This window comes from Staurois parvus, unplaced genomic scaffold (assembly GCF_062004578.1).
Source record: "Staurois parvus isolate SC_StPar_1 unplaced genomic scaffold, SC_StPar_1.0 ptg001633l, whole genome shotgun sequence".
Taxonomy (NCBI): domain Eukaryota; kingdom Metazoa; phylum Chordata; class Amphibia; order Anura; family Ranidae; genus Staurois; species Staurois parvus.
In genome coordinates this window covers 245,807-266,502 of record NW_028319429.1, presented here as the reverse complement: position 1 = coordinate 266,502, position 20,696 = coordinate 245,807, and the positions used below count along the sequence as shown (strand labels likewise).

General features: G+C 46.6%; 1 protein-coding gene across 4 annotated transcripts in view; it reads left to right on the top strand.

The window, feature by feature from the left end:
• Window positions 1-15,010, top strand: part of PRDM2 (PR/SET domain 2) — a 110,815-nt gene extending 95,805 nt beyond the window's left edge. For all 4 annotated transcript variants that reach the window (XM_089663143.1, XM_089663144.1, XM_089663146.1 and 1 more), the window contains one exon: window positions 13,552-15,010. In XM_089663143.1, the coding sequence (XP_089519269.1) occupies window positions 13,552-13,564 (13 nt within the window). In that variant the 3' untranslated portion in view covers window positions 13,565-15,010. The remainder of the gene's footprint in view (window positions 1-13,551) is intronic.
• Window positions 15,011-20,696: the final 5,686 nt, after the last annotated feature.

Below are 20,696 nucleotides of genomic sequence, written 5' to 3'. Positions count from 1 at the left end.
TACCACCCCCCCCCCCTCTATATACACCGACCATAACATTGTGACCACTGACTGTATACAATCTATATACCACCCCCCCCCCCCTCTGTATACACCGACCATAACATTGTGACCACTGACTGTATACAATCTATATACCACCCCCCCCCCTATATATACACCGACCATAACATTGTGACCACTGACTGTATACAATCTATATACCACCCCCACCCCCCCCTCTATATACACCGACCATAACATTGTGACCACTGACTGTATACAATCTATATACCACCCCCCCCCCCTCTATACACCGACCATAACATTGTGACCACTGACTGTATACAATCTATATACCACCCCCCCCCTCTATATACACCGACCATAACATTGTGACCACTGACTGTATACAATCTATATACCACCCCCCCCCCCTCTGTATACACCGACCATAACATTGTGACCACTGACTGTATACAATCTATATACCACCCCCCCCCCCTCTATATACACCGACCATAACATTGTGACCACTGACTGTATACAATCTATATACCACCCCCACCCCCCCTCTATATACACCGACCATAACATTGTGACCACTGACTGTATACAATCTATATACCACCCCCACCCCCCCCTCTATATACACCGACCATAACATTGTGACCACTGACTGTATACAATCTATATACCACCCCCCCCCTATATACACCGACCATAACATTGTGACCACTGACTGTATACAATCTATATACCACCCCCCCCCCTATATACACCGACCATAACATTGTGACCACTGACTGTATACAATCTATATACCACCCCCCCCCTCTATATACACCGACCATAACATTGTGACCACTGACTGTATACAATCTATATACCACCCCCCCCCCCTCTGTATACACCGACCATAACATTGTGACCACTGACTGTATACAATCTATATACCACCCCCCCCCCCTCTATATACACCAACCAGCCATAACATTGTGACCACTGACTGTATACAATCTATATACCACCCCCACCCCCTCTATATACACCGACCATAACATTGTGACCACTGACTGTATACAATCTATATACCACCCCCACCCCCCCTCTATATACACCGACCATAACATTGTGACCACTGACTGTATACAATCTATATACCACCCCCACCCCCCCCTCTATATACACCGACCATAACATTGTGACCACTGACTGTATACAATCTATATACCACCCCCCCCCTATATACACCGACCATAACATTGTGACCACTGACTGTATACAATCTATATACCACCCCCCCCCCTCTATATACACCGACCATAACATTGTGACCACTGACTGTATACAATCTATATACCACCCCCACCCCCCCCTCTATATACACCAACCAGCCATAACATTGTGACCACTGACTGTATACAATCTATATACCACCCCCCCCCCTCTATATACACCGACCATAACATTGTGACCACTGACTGTATACAATCTATATACCACCCCCCCCCTATATACACCGACCATAACATTGTGACCACTGACTGTATACAATCTATATACCACCCCCCCCCTCTATATACACCAACCATAACATTGTGACCACTGACTGTATACAATCTATATACCACCCCCACCCCCACCCTCTATATACACCGACCATAACATTGTGACCACTGACTGTATACAATCTATATACCACCCCCCCCCCCTCTATATACACCGACCATAACATTGTGACCACTGACTGTATACAATCTATATACCACCCCCACCCCCCCTCTATATACACCGACCATAATATTGTGACCACTGACTGTATACAATCTATATACCACCCCCCCCTCTATATACACCGACCATAACATTGTGACCACTGACTGTATACAATCTATATACCACCCCCCCCCCTCTATATACACCAACCATAACATTGTGACCACTGACTGTATACAATCTATATACCACCCCCCCCTCTATATACACCGACCATAACATTGTGACCACTGACTGTATACAATCTATATACCACCCCCACCCCCCCTCTATATACACCAACCAGCCATAACATTGTGACCACTGACTGCATACAGTGTGTATATATACAGTGGATATAAAAAGTCTTCACACCCCGGATAAAATGTCAGGTTTCTGTGATGTAAGAAAATGAGACAAAGCTAAATCATTTCAGAACTTTTTCCACCTTTAATGTGACCCATAAACTGTACAACTCGGCTGAACAACAAACTGAAATCTTTTAGGTGGAGGGAAGTAAACATAAAAACCTAAAATAATCTGGTTGCATAAGTGTTCACACCCTTACACTAATCCTTTGGTGAAGCACCTTTTGATGTGACTCCGGCACTCTGTCTTTTTGGGGAGGAGTCTCTCAGCACGGCACATCCTGATTCGACAATATTTGCCCACTCTTCCTTGCAAAAACCCTCTAAATCTGTCAGATCTTCAGATCCCCCCACAGATTTATCCATTGGATTCAGGTCTGGGCTCTGGCTGGGCTATTCCAGAACTTTCCATCTTCTCCTGGTGAAGCCATTCGTTGGTGGATTTGGGTGGATGCTTCTGGTGGTTGTCATGCTGGAAGATGAAGTTCCTCTTCTTTGTCAGCTTTCTAGCAGAAGCCGGAAGGTTTTGTGCCGATATTGACCGGTATTTGGACCTGTTCATAATTCCCTCCACCTGGACTAAGGTCCCAGTTCCAGCTGAAGGAAAACAGCCCCAAAGCATGATGCTGCCCCCACCATGCTTCACGGTAGGTATGGTGTTCTGGTTATGGGCAGTGTTGTTTTTGCACCAAACATATCTTTTGAAATTCTGGCCAAAAAGTCCACCCTTGGTGTCATCAGACCAGAAGACATTTCCCTCATGCTTCTGGGAGACTTCAGATGGGTTTTTGCAGAATGTAGCCGGGCTTGGATGGTTTTCTTCATAAGGAAAGTCTTCTGTCTTGCCACTCTACCCCTTCGCCCAACATATGAAGAACACGGGAGATTGTCACATGGACCACACAGCCAGGACTTGCCCCATATTCCTGCAGCTCCTCTCATGTTGCTGTAGGCCTCTTGGTGGCCTCCCAGACCAGTATTCTTCTCATCTTTTCCTCCATTTTGGAGGGATGTCCAGTTCTTGGTGATGTCACTGTTGGTGATGTCACTGTTGCACCATATTTCCTCCACTTGATGATGACGGTCCTCCCTGTGTTCCATGGGATATCTAATGTCTGGGAAATTCTTTTGTCCCCGTCTCCTGACTGATACCTTGTAACAACGAGATCCCTCTGATGCTTCGGAAGCTCTCTGCAGACCATGGCTTTTGCTGTAGGATGCGACTAAGGAAATGTCAGGAAAGACCGACTAGAACAGCTGGACTTCATTTGGGGGTCATCAGAGGCACATCGCATGATGGTGGGTGTGTACTGACTCCTATTTACCATGATTGTGGATGTGATTGCTTCATTCTGAACACAGCGACATCCCCAGTTATATGATGGTGTGAACACTTATGCAATCACATTTTAGATTTTTATGTTTATTCCCCCTAAAATATTTCAGTTTGTTTTTCAATTGGATTGTAGTTTATAGGTCACATTAAAGGTGGAAAACGTTCTGAAATGATTTATTTTTGTCCCATGTTTTTACATCACAGAAACCTGACATTTTAACAGGGGTGTGTAGACTTTTTATGTCCACTGTACCCCCCCCCCCCCCTCCTCCCCATGTACACCGACCAGCCATAACATTGTGAACACTGACTGTATACAATGTATATATACCACCACCACCCTCCCCCTTGGGCTTGGCCCCCTAGTTCCAGTGAAGGGAACTCTTAAGGCGACATTTTGGACAATTTCATGCCCCCAACTTTGTGGGAGGAGTTTGGGGATGGCCCCTTCCTGTTCCAACATGACTGCCCACCAGTGCACAAAGCAAGGTCCATAAAGACATGGAGGAGCCAGTTTGGGGTGGAGGAACTTGACTGTCCTGCACAGAGTCCTGACCTCAACCCCAAATGTGCTTCTGGAAGAATGGTCCAACCTTCCCATAGACACCCTCCTAAACCTTGTGGACGGCCTTCCCAGAAGAGTTGAAGCTGTTATAGCCGCAAAGGGCGGGGCCAACTCAATATTGAACCCTACGGACTAAGACTGGGGGGCCATTAAAGGTCATGTGTGTGGAAAGGGCGGGGCCAACTCAATATTGAACCCTACGGACTAAGACTGGGGGGCCATTAAAGTCCATGTGTGTGGAAAGGGCGGGGCCAATACTTGGGGCAATATAGTGTGTATGTATATATACAGTTGTGTTGAAAATAATATCCGTGTGATGATAAAAGTGAGTAAAGCTGCAAATCCTTCTAATCCTTTTATTTCCATCCACACAAATGCATTGGGAACACGACACATTCTATTCCAAATCACAACATGAAGAAAAATACATCAAATTTGTGTTGTTCCTCTAAAAAAATGGAAGAAAAGTGAATATTAGACGGTTCAAAAAAATGGCCGTGTTTGTATTCTTCTTTCCAAACTCCAACATTCACTATATAAACTGAGAAATGTTTGAAGATTTTGCTTTCCTTTGAATGACTTCATGAATATTTGGTTGTAGTCGCACTGTTTCTGAGAACTGCTGTACATCTGTGTTGCATGGAGTCCCCCAACTTCTGGCCCCTGTGATCAGGTATTCCAGCCCAGGATGATTGGACCACATTCCACACTTCTTCTCGATTTCTTGGTTTGGCCTCAGAAACGGCATTTTTGATGTCACCCCACAAGTTTTCTATTGGATGAAGATCCGGGGATTGGGCTGGCCACTCCATAACGTCCATCTTGTTGGTCTGGAACCAAGATGTTGCACGTTTACTGGTGTGTTTGGGGTCGTTGTCTTGTTGGAACCCCCATTTCAAGGGCATTTCCTCTTCAGCATAAGGCAGCATGACCTCTTCAAGTATTCTGATGGATTCAAACTGATCCATGATCCCTGGTATGCGATAAATAGGCCCAACACCGTAGTATGAGAAACATCCCCATATCATGATGCTTGCACCACCATGCTTCACGGTCTTCACAGTGTACTGTGGCTTGAATTCAGTGTTTGGGGGTCGTCTGACAAACTGTCTCCGCCCAATAGACCCAAAAAGAACAATCTTACTTTCATCAGTCCACAAAATGTTGCGCCATTTCTCTTTAGGCCGGTCAATGTGCTCTTTGGCAGATTGTAACCTCTTCAGCACACGTCTTTTTCCCAACAGTGGGACTTTGCGGGGACTTCTTGCAGATAGCTTGGCTTCACATCGGCGTCTTCTAATTGTAACAGTCCTCACAGGGAACGTCACACCTTCTTTCATCTTCCTGGAGCTGATTGTTGGCTGAGTCCTCACAGGGAACGTCACACCTTCTTTCATCTTCCTGGAGCTGATTGTTGGCTGAGTCCTCACAGGGAACGTCACACCTTCTTTCATCTTCCTGAAGCTGATTGTTGGCTGAGTCCGCCCCATTCTGGCTATTCTTCTATCCATTCCAATGGTAGTTTTTCGCTTTTTTCCGCGTCTTTCAGGTTTTGGTTGCCATTTTAAAGCATTTGCAATCATTTTAGCTGAGTAGTCTATCATTTTCTGCACTTCTTTATATGTTTTCCCCTCTCCAATCAACTTTTTAATCAAGGTACGCTGTTCTTCTGAACAATGTCTGGAACCACCCATTTTCCTCAGAATTTCAGAGAGAAATGCACTGTAACCAGCATGTCCAACATTTGCTGCCTTCCTTCCTTAAGTAAGGGCAATAATTACCACCTGTTTATCAAAGAATGAATGACCTCACTAATAGAACTCCACACGGCTATTATTGTGAACACGCCCCTCAATGAGGGATTCAATGACACAGAATCAGCAGCATGCATGTCATGACTGTCGGGTCTGTTGGATTTCTATGACTCAACTACACCGGCCAGGAAATTATCTGCCATGTAGAAATATCATTTCCACCAAAAACAGTGATTGATCCGGTTAGTGATGTCTGACGGCTAGTATTTTCAACACAACTGTATGTATGTATATATATATGTATAGTGAAGGAAATGCGTATTTGCAACCCTGCTGACGGTGAATGTTCGCCCCTCACACAGAAACGATCGGTCTAACAATGGAATGTTCGCCCCTCACACAGAAATGATCGGTCTAACAATGGAATGTTCGCCCCTCACACAGAAATGATCGGTCTAACAATGGAATGTTCGCCCCTCACACAAACGATCGGTCTAACAATGGAATGTTCGCCCCTCACACAGAAATGATCGGTCTAACAATGGAATGTTCGCCCCTCACACAGAAATGATCGGTCTAACAATGGAATGTTCTCCCCTCACACAGAAACGATCGGTCTAACAATGGAATGTTCGCCCCTCACACAGAAATGATCGGTCTAACAATGGAATGTTCGCCCCTCACACAAACGATTGGTCTAACAATGGAATGTTCGCCCCTCACACAGAAACGATCGGTCTAACAATGGAATGTTCGCCCCTCACACAGAAATGATCGGTCTAACAATGGAATGTTTGCCCCTCACACAGAAATGATCGGTCTAACAATGGAATGTTCGCCCCTCACACAGAAATGATCGGTCTAACAATGGAATGTTCGGTGTAACACTGAGAGACAGAATACAACAACAAATTCAGCAGAAATGCGTCTAACAAATGATGACTGATCTGCATGTTCATGAGGGAAAGAAGGATTGGATCCCCTTCACAAAACATGACTTAGTACTTGGTGGCCAATCCCTTGTTGGCCATCACAGAGGTCAGACGTTTCCTGGAGTTAGCCCCCAGGTTCGCACACATCTCAGGAGGGATTTTGGCCCACTCCTCTTGGCAGATCCTCTCCAAGTCATTAGGGTTTGGTGGCTGACGTTTGATAACTCGAACTTTCAGCTCCTCCACAGATTGTCCATCGGATGAAGGTGTGGAGACTGGCTAGGCCACTCCAGGACCTCAATGTGCTTCTTCTTGAGCCGCTCCTTTGTTGCCTTGGCCGTGTGTTTTGGGTCATTGTCATGCTGGAACACCCATCCACCACCCATTTTCAATGCCCTGGCTGAGGGAAGAAGGTTGTCACCCAAGATTTGAGGGTACATTGCCCTGTCCATCGTCCCTTTGATGCGGTGCAGTTGTCCTGTCCCCTTAGCAGAAAACCCCCCCAAAGCAGAATGTTTCCCCCACCATGTTTCACAGTTGGGATGGTGTTCTTGGGGTCATAGGCAGCATTCCTCCTCCTCCAAACACGGCGAGTTGAGTTGATACCAAAGAGCTGGATTTTGGTCTCCTCTGACCACAACACTTCCCACCAGTCCTCCTCTGCATCATTCAGATGTTCAGTGGCAGACTTCAGACGGGCCTGGACATGGGCTTTCTTGAGCAGAGGGACCGTGCGGGCACTGCAGGATTTCAGTCCTTGTCGGCGTAGTGTGTTACCAATTGTTTTCTTGGTGACTGTGGTCCCAGCTGCCTGGAGATCATTGACAAGGTCCTCACGTGTAGTTCTGGGATGATTCCTCACTGTTCTCATGGTCATTGACACTCCACGAGGTGACATCTTGCATGGTGCACCAGACCTAGGGAGACTGACACTTGTTTTGTGTTTCTTCCATTTGTGAATGATTGCACCAACTGTTGTCACCTTCTCACCAAGCTGCTTGGCCATAGTTTGGTAGCCCAGTCCAGCCTTGTGTAGGTCTACCATCTTGTCCCTGACATCCTTGGACAGCTCTTTGGTCTTTGCCATGGTGGAGAGTTTGGAATCTGATGGTTTGATGGCTCCTGTGGACAGGTGTCTTTATACAGGGAACACAATGAGATTAGCAGCACTCCCTTTAAGAGACTGCTTCTAATCTCAGCTTGTTACCTGTATGAGAGACACCTGGGAGCCAGAAATCCTGCTGAATGATAGGGGATCAGATCCTTCTTTCCCTCATGAACATGCAGATCCGTCATCATTTGTTAGACGCATTTCTGCTAAATTTGTTGTTGTATTCTGTCTCTCAGTGTTACACCGAACATTCCATTGTTAGACCGATCATTTCTGTGTGAGGCGCGAACATTCCATTGTTAGACCGATCATTTCTGTGTGAGGGGCGAACATTCCATTGTTAGACCGATCGTTTCTGTGTGAGGGGCGAACATTCCATTGTTAGACCGATCATTTCTGTGTGAGGGGCGAACATTCCATTGTTAGACCGATCGTTTCTGTGTGAGGGGCGAACATTCCATTGTTAGACCGATCGTTTCTGTGTGAGGGGCGAACATTCCATTGTTAGACCGATCGTTTCTGTGTGAGGGGCGAACATTCCATTGTTAGACCGATCATTTCTGTGTGAGGGGCAAACATTCAGCATCGGGGGGGGGGGTAAATACACATTTCCTTCACTGTATATAGTACAACCCCCCCCCCCTCTATATACACGGATCAGCCATAACATTGTGACCACTGACTGTATACAATGTATATACACGCGCCCTCCCCCAATACATATGTATATACTGTACACCCCTCCCCCTCTGTATATACTTACCTATAACATTTTGACCACTGCCAGGTCAAGTGAATACCATTGATTATCTATCTGGTTACAACGGCATCTGAAAGTGAGTGGATATATATAAGGGGGCAAGTGAACATGTTGTCCCTGAAGTTGATGTGTCAAAAGCAAAAAAAATGTTGATGGCAGTTTGTTGTGTATGGGGGGGCTGTGTAGCCCCAGACCGGTCAGGGTGCCCATGCTGACCCGTGTTCACAGCCAAAAGTACCTACAATGGGCATGTGAGCATTAGAACTGAACCACGGAGCAATGGAAGACGGTGGCCTGGTCTGAAGAATCCAAGAATGGTTTGTGGAGCACAATGAGTTTGAGGTGTTGACTTGGCCTCAAAATTCCTCAGCTCTCAATCCAGTCGAGTGTCTGTGGGATGTGCTGGAAGGATAAGTCTGATCCATGGAGGCCCCACCTTCCAGCTTACAGGATTTAAAGGATCTGCTACTGGTGGCTTAGCCCCGATACCACAGCGTACCTTCAGAGGTCTAGTGGATTCCATGGTGGGGGGTCAGGAATGGAGGACCTACTCAGTGTTAGGTGGCTGATCAATATCTATCTATATATATATATAAACCCTCATCACCACCGTGGTATACAACACGCATGCATTTCTTGATCAAAGTGCACCTGTCATTATTGAGACAGTGAGGGGAGGAGGGGCTGTCCTTGACATACTTCTGAAATAGTGGAACAAGAATTCAGATCAGGAATGTCGGAATAAAGTTGAACTTTTCATCTGCGTAATTGTTTGGGTTCAATGACTCAAAGCACGGAAGCCAGAGGATTAACATGACAGACTAGAACCTTTCTGATACATCAAATGATGGACCAGAACCTTCCCAATAGATCAAATGACAGACTAGAACCTTCCCGAGTCCGACTGATCACATGATGGACCAGAACCTTCCTCACTGATCACATGACGGACCAGAACCTTCCCAACAGATAAGATGAACTAGAACAGTCTGGAAGTACTGGTCACATGATGGACTAGAATCTACCCAACAGATCACATGACAGACTAGAACCTTCCCGAGTCTGACTGATCACATGACGGACCAGAACCTTCCCAACAGATAAGATGAACTAGAACAGTCTGGAAGTACTGGTCACATGATGGACTAGAATCTACCCAACAGATCACATGACAGACCTGAACCTTCCTTATAGATCACATGATGGACCAGAACCTTCCCAACAGATCACATGATGGGCTAGAACCTTTCTGATAGATCTGATGACAGACTAGAACCTTCCCCACAGATCACAGGATGGGTACAACCTTCCCAATAAATCATATGAACTAGAACCTTGTAGACATATCACATGATGGACCAGAACCTTCCCAATCGATCGCATGTACTAGAACCTTCCCTACTGATCACATGACGGACCAGAACCTTCCTGACAGCTTTCCATGAACTCCTCCTACTTTTACCCACCATTAGGGGATAAAGATGGCTGGGACATGGCTTCTGTGGCCAGACCATGAGTTCCGATAGATGATGTTCTCATCCCTTCATTGTGTTGTCTCTGGACCAATCATAGCTCAGAGGGGTGACCTCCAAAGTCTGTTTAACATTCTTCACTCTCTCCATCACCATGAACTCTGTCTAGTCCTTCTACCTCCATCATTAGTACATAGGGAGGAAAGTATATAATTTGTTCAGTTACTTCCTGGTTTCTGGCCTAGGCCACAATGATATCGTACATCTCAGGAGTCTTCATTGGAGGAGGGACTTTCTCAGCTAAGCACACCCTCCTGCCTGAACTCAGGGCAAATGGCTTCCAGGAAGTAAATTCCACATGAATCATCTGCCTTTACTCAAGATGGTCATGGCTACAAATGCTGGAGAAGTGGGGGGGGGGGGGGTTCTCAAGTGATTTGGCAACAAAATAAAGCATAGAGATATGGATAGATGAAGAAATTGTTGTGTGAATGGAGACAAGGATGGATGAATGGAGACAAGGATGGGTGAATGAATGGAGACAAGGATGGGTGAATGAATGGAGACAAGGATGGGTGAATGAATGGAGACAAGGATGGGTGAATGGCTGGAGACATTAAAAATGAATTGAAAAAGGTTTGTGGTTTGTGTTGCCCAGATACAATGTAGTTCCGCATTAAAGTGGTAATAAACCACAAAAAAATGTTTACAAATCTTCTCCCTGGAAGTTAGGAGCGTAATGTTCTGGCATCGCTCCGCATCGCATACATTATGAAAGACTTACCTGAAAACGGAGCCCTCCAGCGGAGCTCTGTCACAGCTTCCATCTTCACCCGTCTTCCTTAGAGGTTTGAGGACTGTGGCTGTTTGGCCGAGCCGTAATGACGTCAGTCCTGCGCATGCGTGCGGGAGTCTTGGCCGAGCCGTGATGAAGTCACTCCTGTCATGCATGCGGGAGTCTTGGCCGAGCCGTGATGAAGTCACTCCTGTCATGCATGCGGGAGTCTTGGCCGAGCCGTGATGAAGTCACTCCTGTCATGCATGCGGAATCTTGGCCGAGCCGTGATGGTCACTCCTGTCATGCATGCGGGAGTCTTGGCCGAGCCGTGATGAAGTCACTCCTGCGCATGCATGCGAGAGTCTTGGTCGAGCCGTAATGACGTCAGTCCTGCGCATGCGTGCGGGAGTCTTGGCCGAGCCGTGATGAAGTCACTCCTGTCATGCATGCGGGAGTCTTGGCCGAGCCGTGATGAAGTCACTCCTGTCATGCATGCGGGAGTCTTGGCCGAGCCGTGATGAAGTCACTCCTGTCATGCATGCGGAATCTTGGCCGAGCCGTGATGGTCACTCCTGTCATGCATGCGGGAGTCTTGGTCGAGCCGTGATGAAGTCACTCCTGTCATGCATGCGGAATCTTGGCCGAGCCGTGATGAAGTCACTCCTGTCATGCATGCGGAATCTTGGCCGAGCCGTGATGGTCACTCCTGTCATGCATGCGGGAGTCTTGGTCGAGCCGTGATGAAGTCACTCCTGTCATGCATGCGGAATCTTGGCCGAGCCGTGATGAAGTCACTCCTGTCATGCATGCGGAATCTTGGCCGAGCCGTGATGGTCACTCCTGTCATGCGTGCGGGAGTCTTGGTCGAGCCATAATGACGTCAGTCCTGCGCATGCATGCGGGAGTCTTGGCCGAGCCGTGATGAAGTCACTCCTGTCATGCATGCGGAATCTTGGCCGAGCCGTGATGGTCACTCCTGTCATGCATGCGGGAGTCTTGGCCGAGCCGTGATGAAGTCACTCCTGCGCATGCATGCGAGAGTCTTTGCCGTGGCACAGCTTCCATCTTCACCCCGTCTTCCTTCCAGGTTCGGGGCTTTTTATATATATATATTTTTTCATTATTTGTAAAACCATTTTTTTAATTTAATTTTCATTAATTTCTTCCATCAATATTTTCAATATTTTAGTGACGCATTTCAAAGAAGCACAAAATAAAACAAACCTTTATCTCATTGGTAAATGATGTCACTTCTGGGTTGTAATAGAAAATCTGGATCCATCCCATAGACATGCATTGTGCAAAAGTCTTAGGCAGGTGTGAGCCGTGAATGAAGAAATCTTCCAGAAATCAAAGTGTTAATAGTTTTATTTTTATTACTGAATAAAATGGAAAGTAAAGAAGAGAAATCCATCCAATATTTGGGAGGACTCCCCCCCCCCCCCCCCCCTCCTGTGATCAGTATTAGAGTGACCCCCCCATATCCTGTGATCAGTGTTGTGGGGTCCCCCTCCCCCCATATCCTGTGATCAGTATTATGGGTACCCCCTCCCCCCATATTCTGTGATCAGTATTGGTGTGACCCCCCCCCATCCCCTATGTCCTGTGATCAATATTGGTGTGACCCCCCCCCCTTCATAGCCTGTGATCAGTATTGGGGTGACCCCCCCCATATCCTGTGATCAGTATTGGTGTGATCCCCCATATCCTGTGATCAGTATTGGGGTGACCCCCTCTCCCCCCCATATTCTGTGATCTGTATTAGTGTGACCCTCCCACCCCCATATGTGAGCAGTTTTGGAGTGACCCTTCCCCCCCATTTCCTGTGATCAGTATTGGGGTGACCCCCTTCCCTCTCATATCCTGTGATCAGTATGAGTGTGACCCCCTATATCCTGTGATCAGTATTGGGGTGACCCCCTTCCCCCCCATATCCTGTGATCAGTATTGGGGTAACCCCCTCCCCCCTATAATCAGTACTGGGGGACCCCCCTTTGCCTTGCACCCAGTGAAGGAAGTCAGCAGGTAGGGCATTCTCTGTCTCAGAGACCTAAGCTCAGATCTTCTGTGGATGTTGTCCGCCTCCAATCCTTCTGTCTCTTCATGTCATCCCAGACAGACTCCATGATGGGGAGATCAGGGCTCTGTGGGGGCCGAACCATCATGTCCAGGACTCCTTGTTCTTCTATATGATGAAGATAGTTCCTAGTGAGATTGGTTGGATGTTTGGGGGGGTTGTCCTGCTACAGAATAAATTTGGGGCCAATCACAGGCCTCCCTGATGGTATGGATGATGGAGAAGTATCTGCCTGGATTCTCAGCATTTCTTCACACCTACCTAGAACATTTGCACAGTACGGTACATTGGGCTTCAGTCTGGATCTGTGTGGAGGATCTGTGTGGTGGGCCTGTGTGGAGGATCTGTGTGGTGGACCTGTGTAATGGATCTGTGTGGTGGGCCTGTGTGGTGGATCTATGTGGTGGATCTTTTGTAGTGGGCCTGTGTGGTAGACCTGTGTGGTGGATCTTTGTGGTGGACCTGTGTGGTAGACCTGTGTAATGGATCTGTGTGGTGGACCTATGTGGTGGATCTTTTGTAGTGGGCCTGTGAGGTGGGCCTGTGTGGTGGATCTTTGTAGTGGATCTGTGTGGTGGATCTGGACTGAATGTCTGTTTTCAATAAAAAATGTATAATTCTATGGACAGTATCAGATGATTTTCCTTTTATCTCTCCGCAGGAGTCTGTATTAGATCTCCGTCCTCCAGGACACGGAACACGTTGGAATATCTGTTGCATGATCCCGCAAAAGGAAGCGCTACACAGTGAGATCCTGAAAATGCAACTTGGGCTGCAAACTGACATAACGACGACCTGCTCAGCTTCCTCGCCGAACGCGCGTTATTTATTGCCGTCTGATACACCGATAAGCATTCATTCCAATAGGACTGCGGACATCGAACGCAGAGACTCGTCTTCAGGAGTCCTGTATGTAACAGAACAAAGGAGATGTGAATATTTTATTATGGGGCAAAGCTTCAGCATTCTGCTCCGAGATTTTATAAAAAATAAACAAATTGGCAATTCAGGGTTTGCATATATTGCTGCATCTGACACCAGAACTTTGACGACTCCACCGCGTTCCTTCACCCCGAAATCTGACGCCCCGGCCGGTTCTCAATGCCAAGAACTCCCAGCACTAGCAGACAGGAGAGTATTTAAGTCATATTATTATTATTATTATTATACTAAGTTGTTTGTACCAAATCCCAATGTCACCTTTTATACTCGCAGAGATGTAGTCTGAAAGTCTAACGTTCTGTCGTTTTATCCTACATGATGCTTTTTCTAAAAAACAAAAACTAAAAAAAACCCTCTTTATTGGTCTTCACACAAATCCTGTACGTCTCGCATTGAAGAGCGCACTTTGATTGCACACTGTCATTTGTACTGTGGGTTGGCTGTAAGTGATTTGGTTTGTGAAAAATTAAAAAGAAAAAAGTTGTTTATGACCCTTTTTGTTTTTTTTTCACTACAACGAAGAGCAGTAATCCTCGTTTATATTCAGCGCAGATCGTTTTTATTGATCCCCCTCCCCCCTAGTAATCTACCTCTTAGGCGGCTGTAGTTCAACACTCGGGGGGTAAATTTGTGCCACTTTCTCCCTTTTCCTATCATTCCCATTTTGTTACATTTCTGTGAAGGGGACGTTTCTTGTATAAAGCATTTGTAGGAAGAGTAAGTTAAATAAATAAAAAAAAAAAGAAATAAAATATTTAAAATAATTTAAATTGTTTTGACATGTCGGTTGAAATATGTGATTTTTTTTTTTTTTGTGATGCGAATATTTTTGGAGAATGTTCCGGAAATGTGATGCTTTATTTTTCCTCCTGATTTGGTTAAGAATTTATTAAAAGGAGGAGGCGGGGTTTGTCATCCTGGTCAGGTGTCACCTCAATGAACGGAGCTCACGGACAGATTTTATTTGGCTTTTATCTGGAGATGTGCTTTCTGCTATATTTTCTTCTGGCATGAAATCTTGTGATTGTCAGACGTGTTTTACAGTCAGAAAATTACAAAAACAAAAACTTTTTATGCTGTTTGAAGCACTTAACCTTATAGATGAGGCTTTGGTCGTATCTTTTATATACTTGTAATCAATAAAGAAACTTTATTAAACCGAGTTTTCACATCCTGCATTTCCAACGTCTGACTTTCCTTTCTTGTGATGAGAACGTAGATTGACCGTGAATGTGTCTGGGCTACAAATGGCATTTAGGACCACATTTCTACTTGTGTCATGTTCCCCAATCCCCAACCGGTCCAAAACTCTGCATAGAACTTCAAAAATCCCTGGACTGCCGTGTGTGGTGCCTGGATGAGGGTGATGTCATCTATCTTCTGGCGAGATCTCCAGGAATGTTGAGGAGCCCAAATCCCACAGAAGATGTGCCGGCATTGTGCTGATTTGGAGTATTAAAGTGCAACAAGTGGATCCTTGACATGTAAATTAGGGCGCACAGGAGGAAAAAAACTCCTCTAATCCAACTAGATTGTGTCTCCACCCAATACTCAAGCAAATCGTAACATCCTTAACATATAGATAACATGAAATATCCATGACCCAGACATGGCACAAAAATTGTTCATTATCAGATATAAAACATCTACAGTCTGGATCCCTGAGGACCCGGATTGTCCTCTGTACCCCAGATATAAAAAGATACATCTTACATATAATTTCAACTAATAAAAATCAGACATTTCCAAAAATTACATCAAATATACAGTATAACCTGCGCAAACCAGTCCTCAAAAATCACCAACACAGCACACGAAGAGAATGGCCCCCAATGTGGGTACATCGTATTGTAGATGGTGATCACCACCCCAGCAATGAGCGAGTGTCCACCGCTGGGCAATAATGGGTTTACATGTGAATGCAGAACCGCTGTGTGACAAGGTGTGCGGATCCGAACCAAAGTACACAATTGTGTATATAAGCACAACCCCCTCTACAGGCAAGGATGGCAATGTCCATTCCGGTGTGAATTCCAGTGTCCGTTCCGGTGTGAATTCCAGTGTCCATTCCAGTGTGAATTCCAGTGTCCATTCCGGTGTGAATTCCAGTGTCCATTCCGGTGTGAATTCCAGTGTCCATTCCGGTGTGAATTCCAGTGTCCATTCCGGTGTGAATTCCAGTGTCCATTCCGGTGTGAATTCCAATGTCCATTCCGGTGTGAATTCCAGTGTCCATTCCGGTGTGAATTCCAGTGTCCATTCCGGTGTGAATTCCAGTGTCCATTCCGGTGTGAATTCCAATGTCCATTCCTGTGTGAATTCCAGTGTCCATTCCGGTGTGAATTCCAGTGTCCATTCCGGTGTGAATTCCAGTGTCCATTCCGGTGTGAATTCCAGTGTCCATTCCGGTGTGAATTCCAGTGTCCATTCCTGTGTGAATTCCAATGTCCATTTCTGTGCACATTCCAGTTGCCATTGCAGTGTCTAGTTCAATGTGCATACCAGTGTCCATTCCAGCATTCATTTGTCCATTTTGGTGTCTGTTCTAGCGATGGACCGAACAACTCCTGTTCGGTTCGCGGTTGAACATCCAAACCTACAGAATGTTCGAACACAAATAATTTACTTCCTGCATCGGGGTATGTGGTGCGATCCCGCACAGTTACTACAATCCGGAGGGAGATCTATTATGAAGTCATGCAGTATTCTAGTAGTGAGACTCATTCATGTTCCTGGTGTCAGTGGGGTTCCCCGCTAACAGCTGAATGTAATAAGAATTATCGGCATTGCCTGACAATTAAAAGCATTTTTTAAAAAAACGGCGTGGGGCTCTCCTCCAAAATCCATACTAGACCCTCATCCAAGCATGCAGCCCAGCAGGTCAGGATAGAGGGGGGATGAGCGAGCACCCCCCAACCATACCTGGCCACATGCCCTCAACATGGGGGGGGTGCTTTGGGTCAGGAGGGCCCCCCCAAAGCACCTTGGGGACAAGGGCCTCTTCCGCACAGCCCTGGCCTGTGGTTGTGGGGGTCTGCGGGTTGGGGCTTCTCAGAATCTGGAAGCCCCCTTTGACAAGGGGGCCCCCAGATCTTGCCTCCCATTCCCCTGTCCAATCCAGTGTGCATTCATCCATTCCAGTGTGCATTCCAGTGTTCATTCAAGTGTGCATTCCAGTGTCCAGTCCATTGTGCATTCCAGTGTTCATTCAAGTGTGCATTCCGGTGTCCAGTCCAGTGTGCATTCCAGTGTTCATTCAATCGTGCAATCCAGTATCCAGTCCAGTGTCTACTCCAGTGTGCGTTCATCCATTCCGGTGTCCAGTGTCCATTCAAGTGTACATTCCAGTGTGCATTTCAGTGTCCAGTCAAGTGTGCATTCCAGTGTCCAATCTAGTGTGCATTCATCCATTCTGGTGTGAATTGCAGTTTCCATTCCAGTGGCCATTCTACTGTGCATACCAGTGTCCATTCCACTGGTCGTTCCATTGTCCGTTCCAATATGCATACCAGTGTCCATTTGTCCATTCCAATGTCCTTTCTGGTGTGTATTCCAGTGTCCATTCTAGTGTCTAGTCCAGTGTGCATTCCAGTGTCCATTCTAGTGTCTAGTCCAGTGTGCATTTCAGTGTCCATTCTAGTTTTCATTCCAGTGTGCATTCGTCCATACTAGTGTCCATTTCAGTGTACATTCTGGTGTGTATTCCAGTGAGCATTCCAATGTCCAGTCTAGTGTGCATCCCACTGTCCATTCCAGTATGCATTCCAGTGTTCATTCTGGTGTGCATACCAGTGTCCATTCATCCATTCTAGTGTGCATATCAGTGTCCATTCCAGCATCAATTTGCCCATTCTGGTGTCTGTTCCAGTGTCCATTCCAGTGTCCAGTGTAAATGTCCATGCCAGAGTGCATTCCAGTATCCATTCGTGTCTGTTCCATTCGTCCATTCCAATGTCCATTCCAGTGTACATTTATCCATTCCGGTGTCCAGTCCAGTGTGCATTCTGGTGTCCATTCTTGTGTGCATTCCAGTGTCTAGTCCAGTGTGCATTTCAGTGTCCATTCCTCCATTCCAGTGTATATTCCAGTGTCCAGTCTAGTGTGCATTCCAGTGTGCATTTCAGTGTCCATTCATCCATTCTGGTGTCCATTCCAGTGAGCATTTCGGTGTCCAGTCTAGTATGCATTCCACTGTGCATTCCATTAAACATTCCAGTATTCATTCTAGCGTGCATACCAGTGTCCATTCTAGCATCCATTTGCGCATTCCCTTGTCTGTTCCAGTGCCCATTGTAAATGTCCATTCCAGAGTACATTCCAGTATCCATTTGTCCACTCCTGTGTCCATTCCAGTGTACATTCATCCATTCTAGTGTCCATTGCAGTGTCTATTCCAGTGTGCATTTCAGTGTCCATTCCTCCATTCCGGTGTCTATTCCAGTGTCCTGTCTAGTGTGCATTTCATTGTCCATCTATCCATTCTGATGTCCATTCCAGTGTTCATTCTGGTGTGCATACCAGTGTCCATTCATCATTCTAGTGTGCATACTAGTGTCCATTCCAGCATCCATTTGCCCATTCTGGTGTCCATTCCATTGTCTGTTCCAGTGTCCATTCCAATGTACATTCACCCATTCCGGTGTCCAGTCCAGTGTGCATACCAGTGTCCTTCCTAGTGTGCATTCCAGTGTCCATTCTGGTGTGCATTTCATTATCCATTCCAGTGTGTATTCCAGTGTCCATTCCAGTGTGCATTCCAGTATCCATCTCAGTGTGTATTCCAGTGTTCAGTCCATGGTGCATTCCAATGTGCTTAATAGTGTCCATTCCAGTGTCCATTTGTCCATTCCTGTGTGCATTCCAGTGTGCATACCAATGTCCATTCCAGTGTCCAATTCATCCATTCCAGTGTGCATTCCAGTGTCCATTCCAGAGTCCATTCCAGTGTGCATACCAATGTCCATTCCAGTGTCCAATTCATCCATTCCAGTGTGCATTCCAGAGTCCATTCCAGTGAGCATACCAGTTTGCATTCCAGTGTCCATTCCAGTGTGTATGCCCCTGTCCATTCCAGTGTGCATTCCAATATCCATGCCAGTGTCTATTCCATTGTTCATTCTTGTGTGCATTCCACTGTGCATTTTGGTGTCCATACCGGAGTGCATTCCAGTGTGCATTCGTCCATTCCAGTGTCCATTCTGATTTTCATTTTAGTGTGCATTCCAGTGTCTAGTCCAGTGTGTGTTTCAATGTCCAGTCCAGTGTCAATTCCATTGTCCATTCTTCCATTCTGGTGTCCATTGTGGTGTGTATTGAAGTGAACATTCCGGTGTCCATTCCAGTATGCATTCCAGTGTCCCTTCTGGTGTGCATTTCAGTGTCCATTCTAGTGTGCATATCAGTGTCCATTCCAGCACGCATTTGCCCATTCCAGTATCCAGTCCAAGTGTACATTTGTTCCATTCTGGTGTCCAGTTCAGTGTGCATTCCGGTGTCCATTCTAGTGTGCATACCAATGTCAATTTTAATGTACATTCCAGTGCGCATACCAGTGTCCATTATGGTGTCAATTCCAATGTCCATTCCAGTGTGCATTAGTCCTTTCTGGTGTCCATTCTGATGTCCATTCCAGTAAGCATTTCAGTGTGCATTCCAGTGTCCATTCCAGTGTTCATTATAGTGTGCAGTCTAATGTGCATTCTGATGTCCATTCCATTTTCCATTTCAGTGTCCATTACAGTGTCTATTCTTGTGTCCGTTACAGTGTGCATTACAGTGTTCATTCCAGTGAGCATTTGAGTATCCATTCCAGTGTGTATTCCAGTGTCCAGTCCTTGGTGCATTCCAGTGCCCATTCTGGTGTCCATTCCAGTGTGCATACCAGTGTCCATTCCAGTGTGCATTCCGGCATCCATTCCAATGTCCATTCCAGTGAGCATACCAGTTTGCATTCCAGTTTGTATGCCCATGTCCATTCCAGTCTACATACTAGTGTCCATTTCAGTGTGCATTCCAATATCCATGCCAATGTGCATTCTGGTGTCCATTCCAGTGTTCATTCTTGTGTGCATTCCACTGTGCACTTTGGTGTCCATACCAGTGACCATTTGGAAACTTGGGCACTGCCCGAGGGCCCGGGGTCAGTAGGGGGCCCCATGAGATGCCCCTGGTACCTTTTTCATAGGCTTTTTTGAGTTTGGGCAAGGACACAGGGGCCCCATGATCCCCTATTGCCCAGGGGCCCCATGAGTTGTCAGTCCGCCCTGTCCACCTTACTAACCATTCTGTATCTGCCATCCCTCTCTGCCAATACCTCCATTGGCCTCCATTCAGTGTCCTCCACCCCTCTCTGCCAATTCCTTCACTGGCCTCCATTCAGTGTCCTCCACCCCTGTCTGCCAATCCCTCCACTGCTCTCCACTCAGTGTCCTCCACCCCTCTCTGCCAATCCCTCCACTGGCCTCAATTCAGTGTCCTCCACCCCTCTCTGCCAATCCCTCCACTGGCCTCCATTCAGTGTCCTCCACCCCTTTCTGCCAATCCCTCCACTGGCCTCCATTCAGTGTCCTCCACCCCTCTCTGCCAATCCCTCCACTGGCCTCCATTCAGTGTCCTCCACCCCTCTCTGCCAATCCCTCCACTGGCCTCCATTCAGTGTCCTCCACCCCTCTCTGCCAATCCCTCCACTGGCCTCCATTCAGTGTCCTCCACCCCTCTCTGCCAATCCCTCCACTGGCCTCCATTCAGTGTCCTCCACCCCTCTCTGCCAATCCCTCCAATGGCTTCCAGTGTCCATACCAGTGTGCATTTCAGTGTCTATACAAGAAATAATATCCGGGCTGGAGGAATATATTGAAAGAAAAA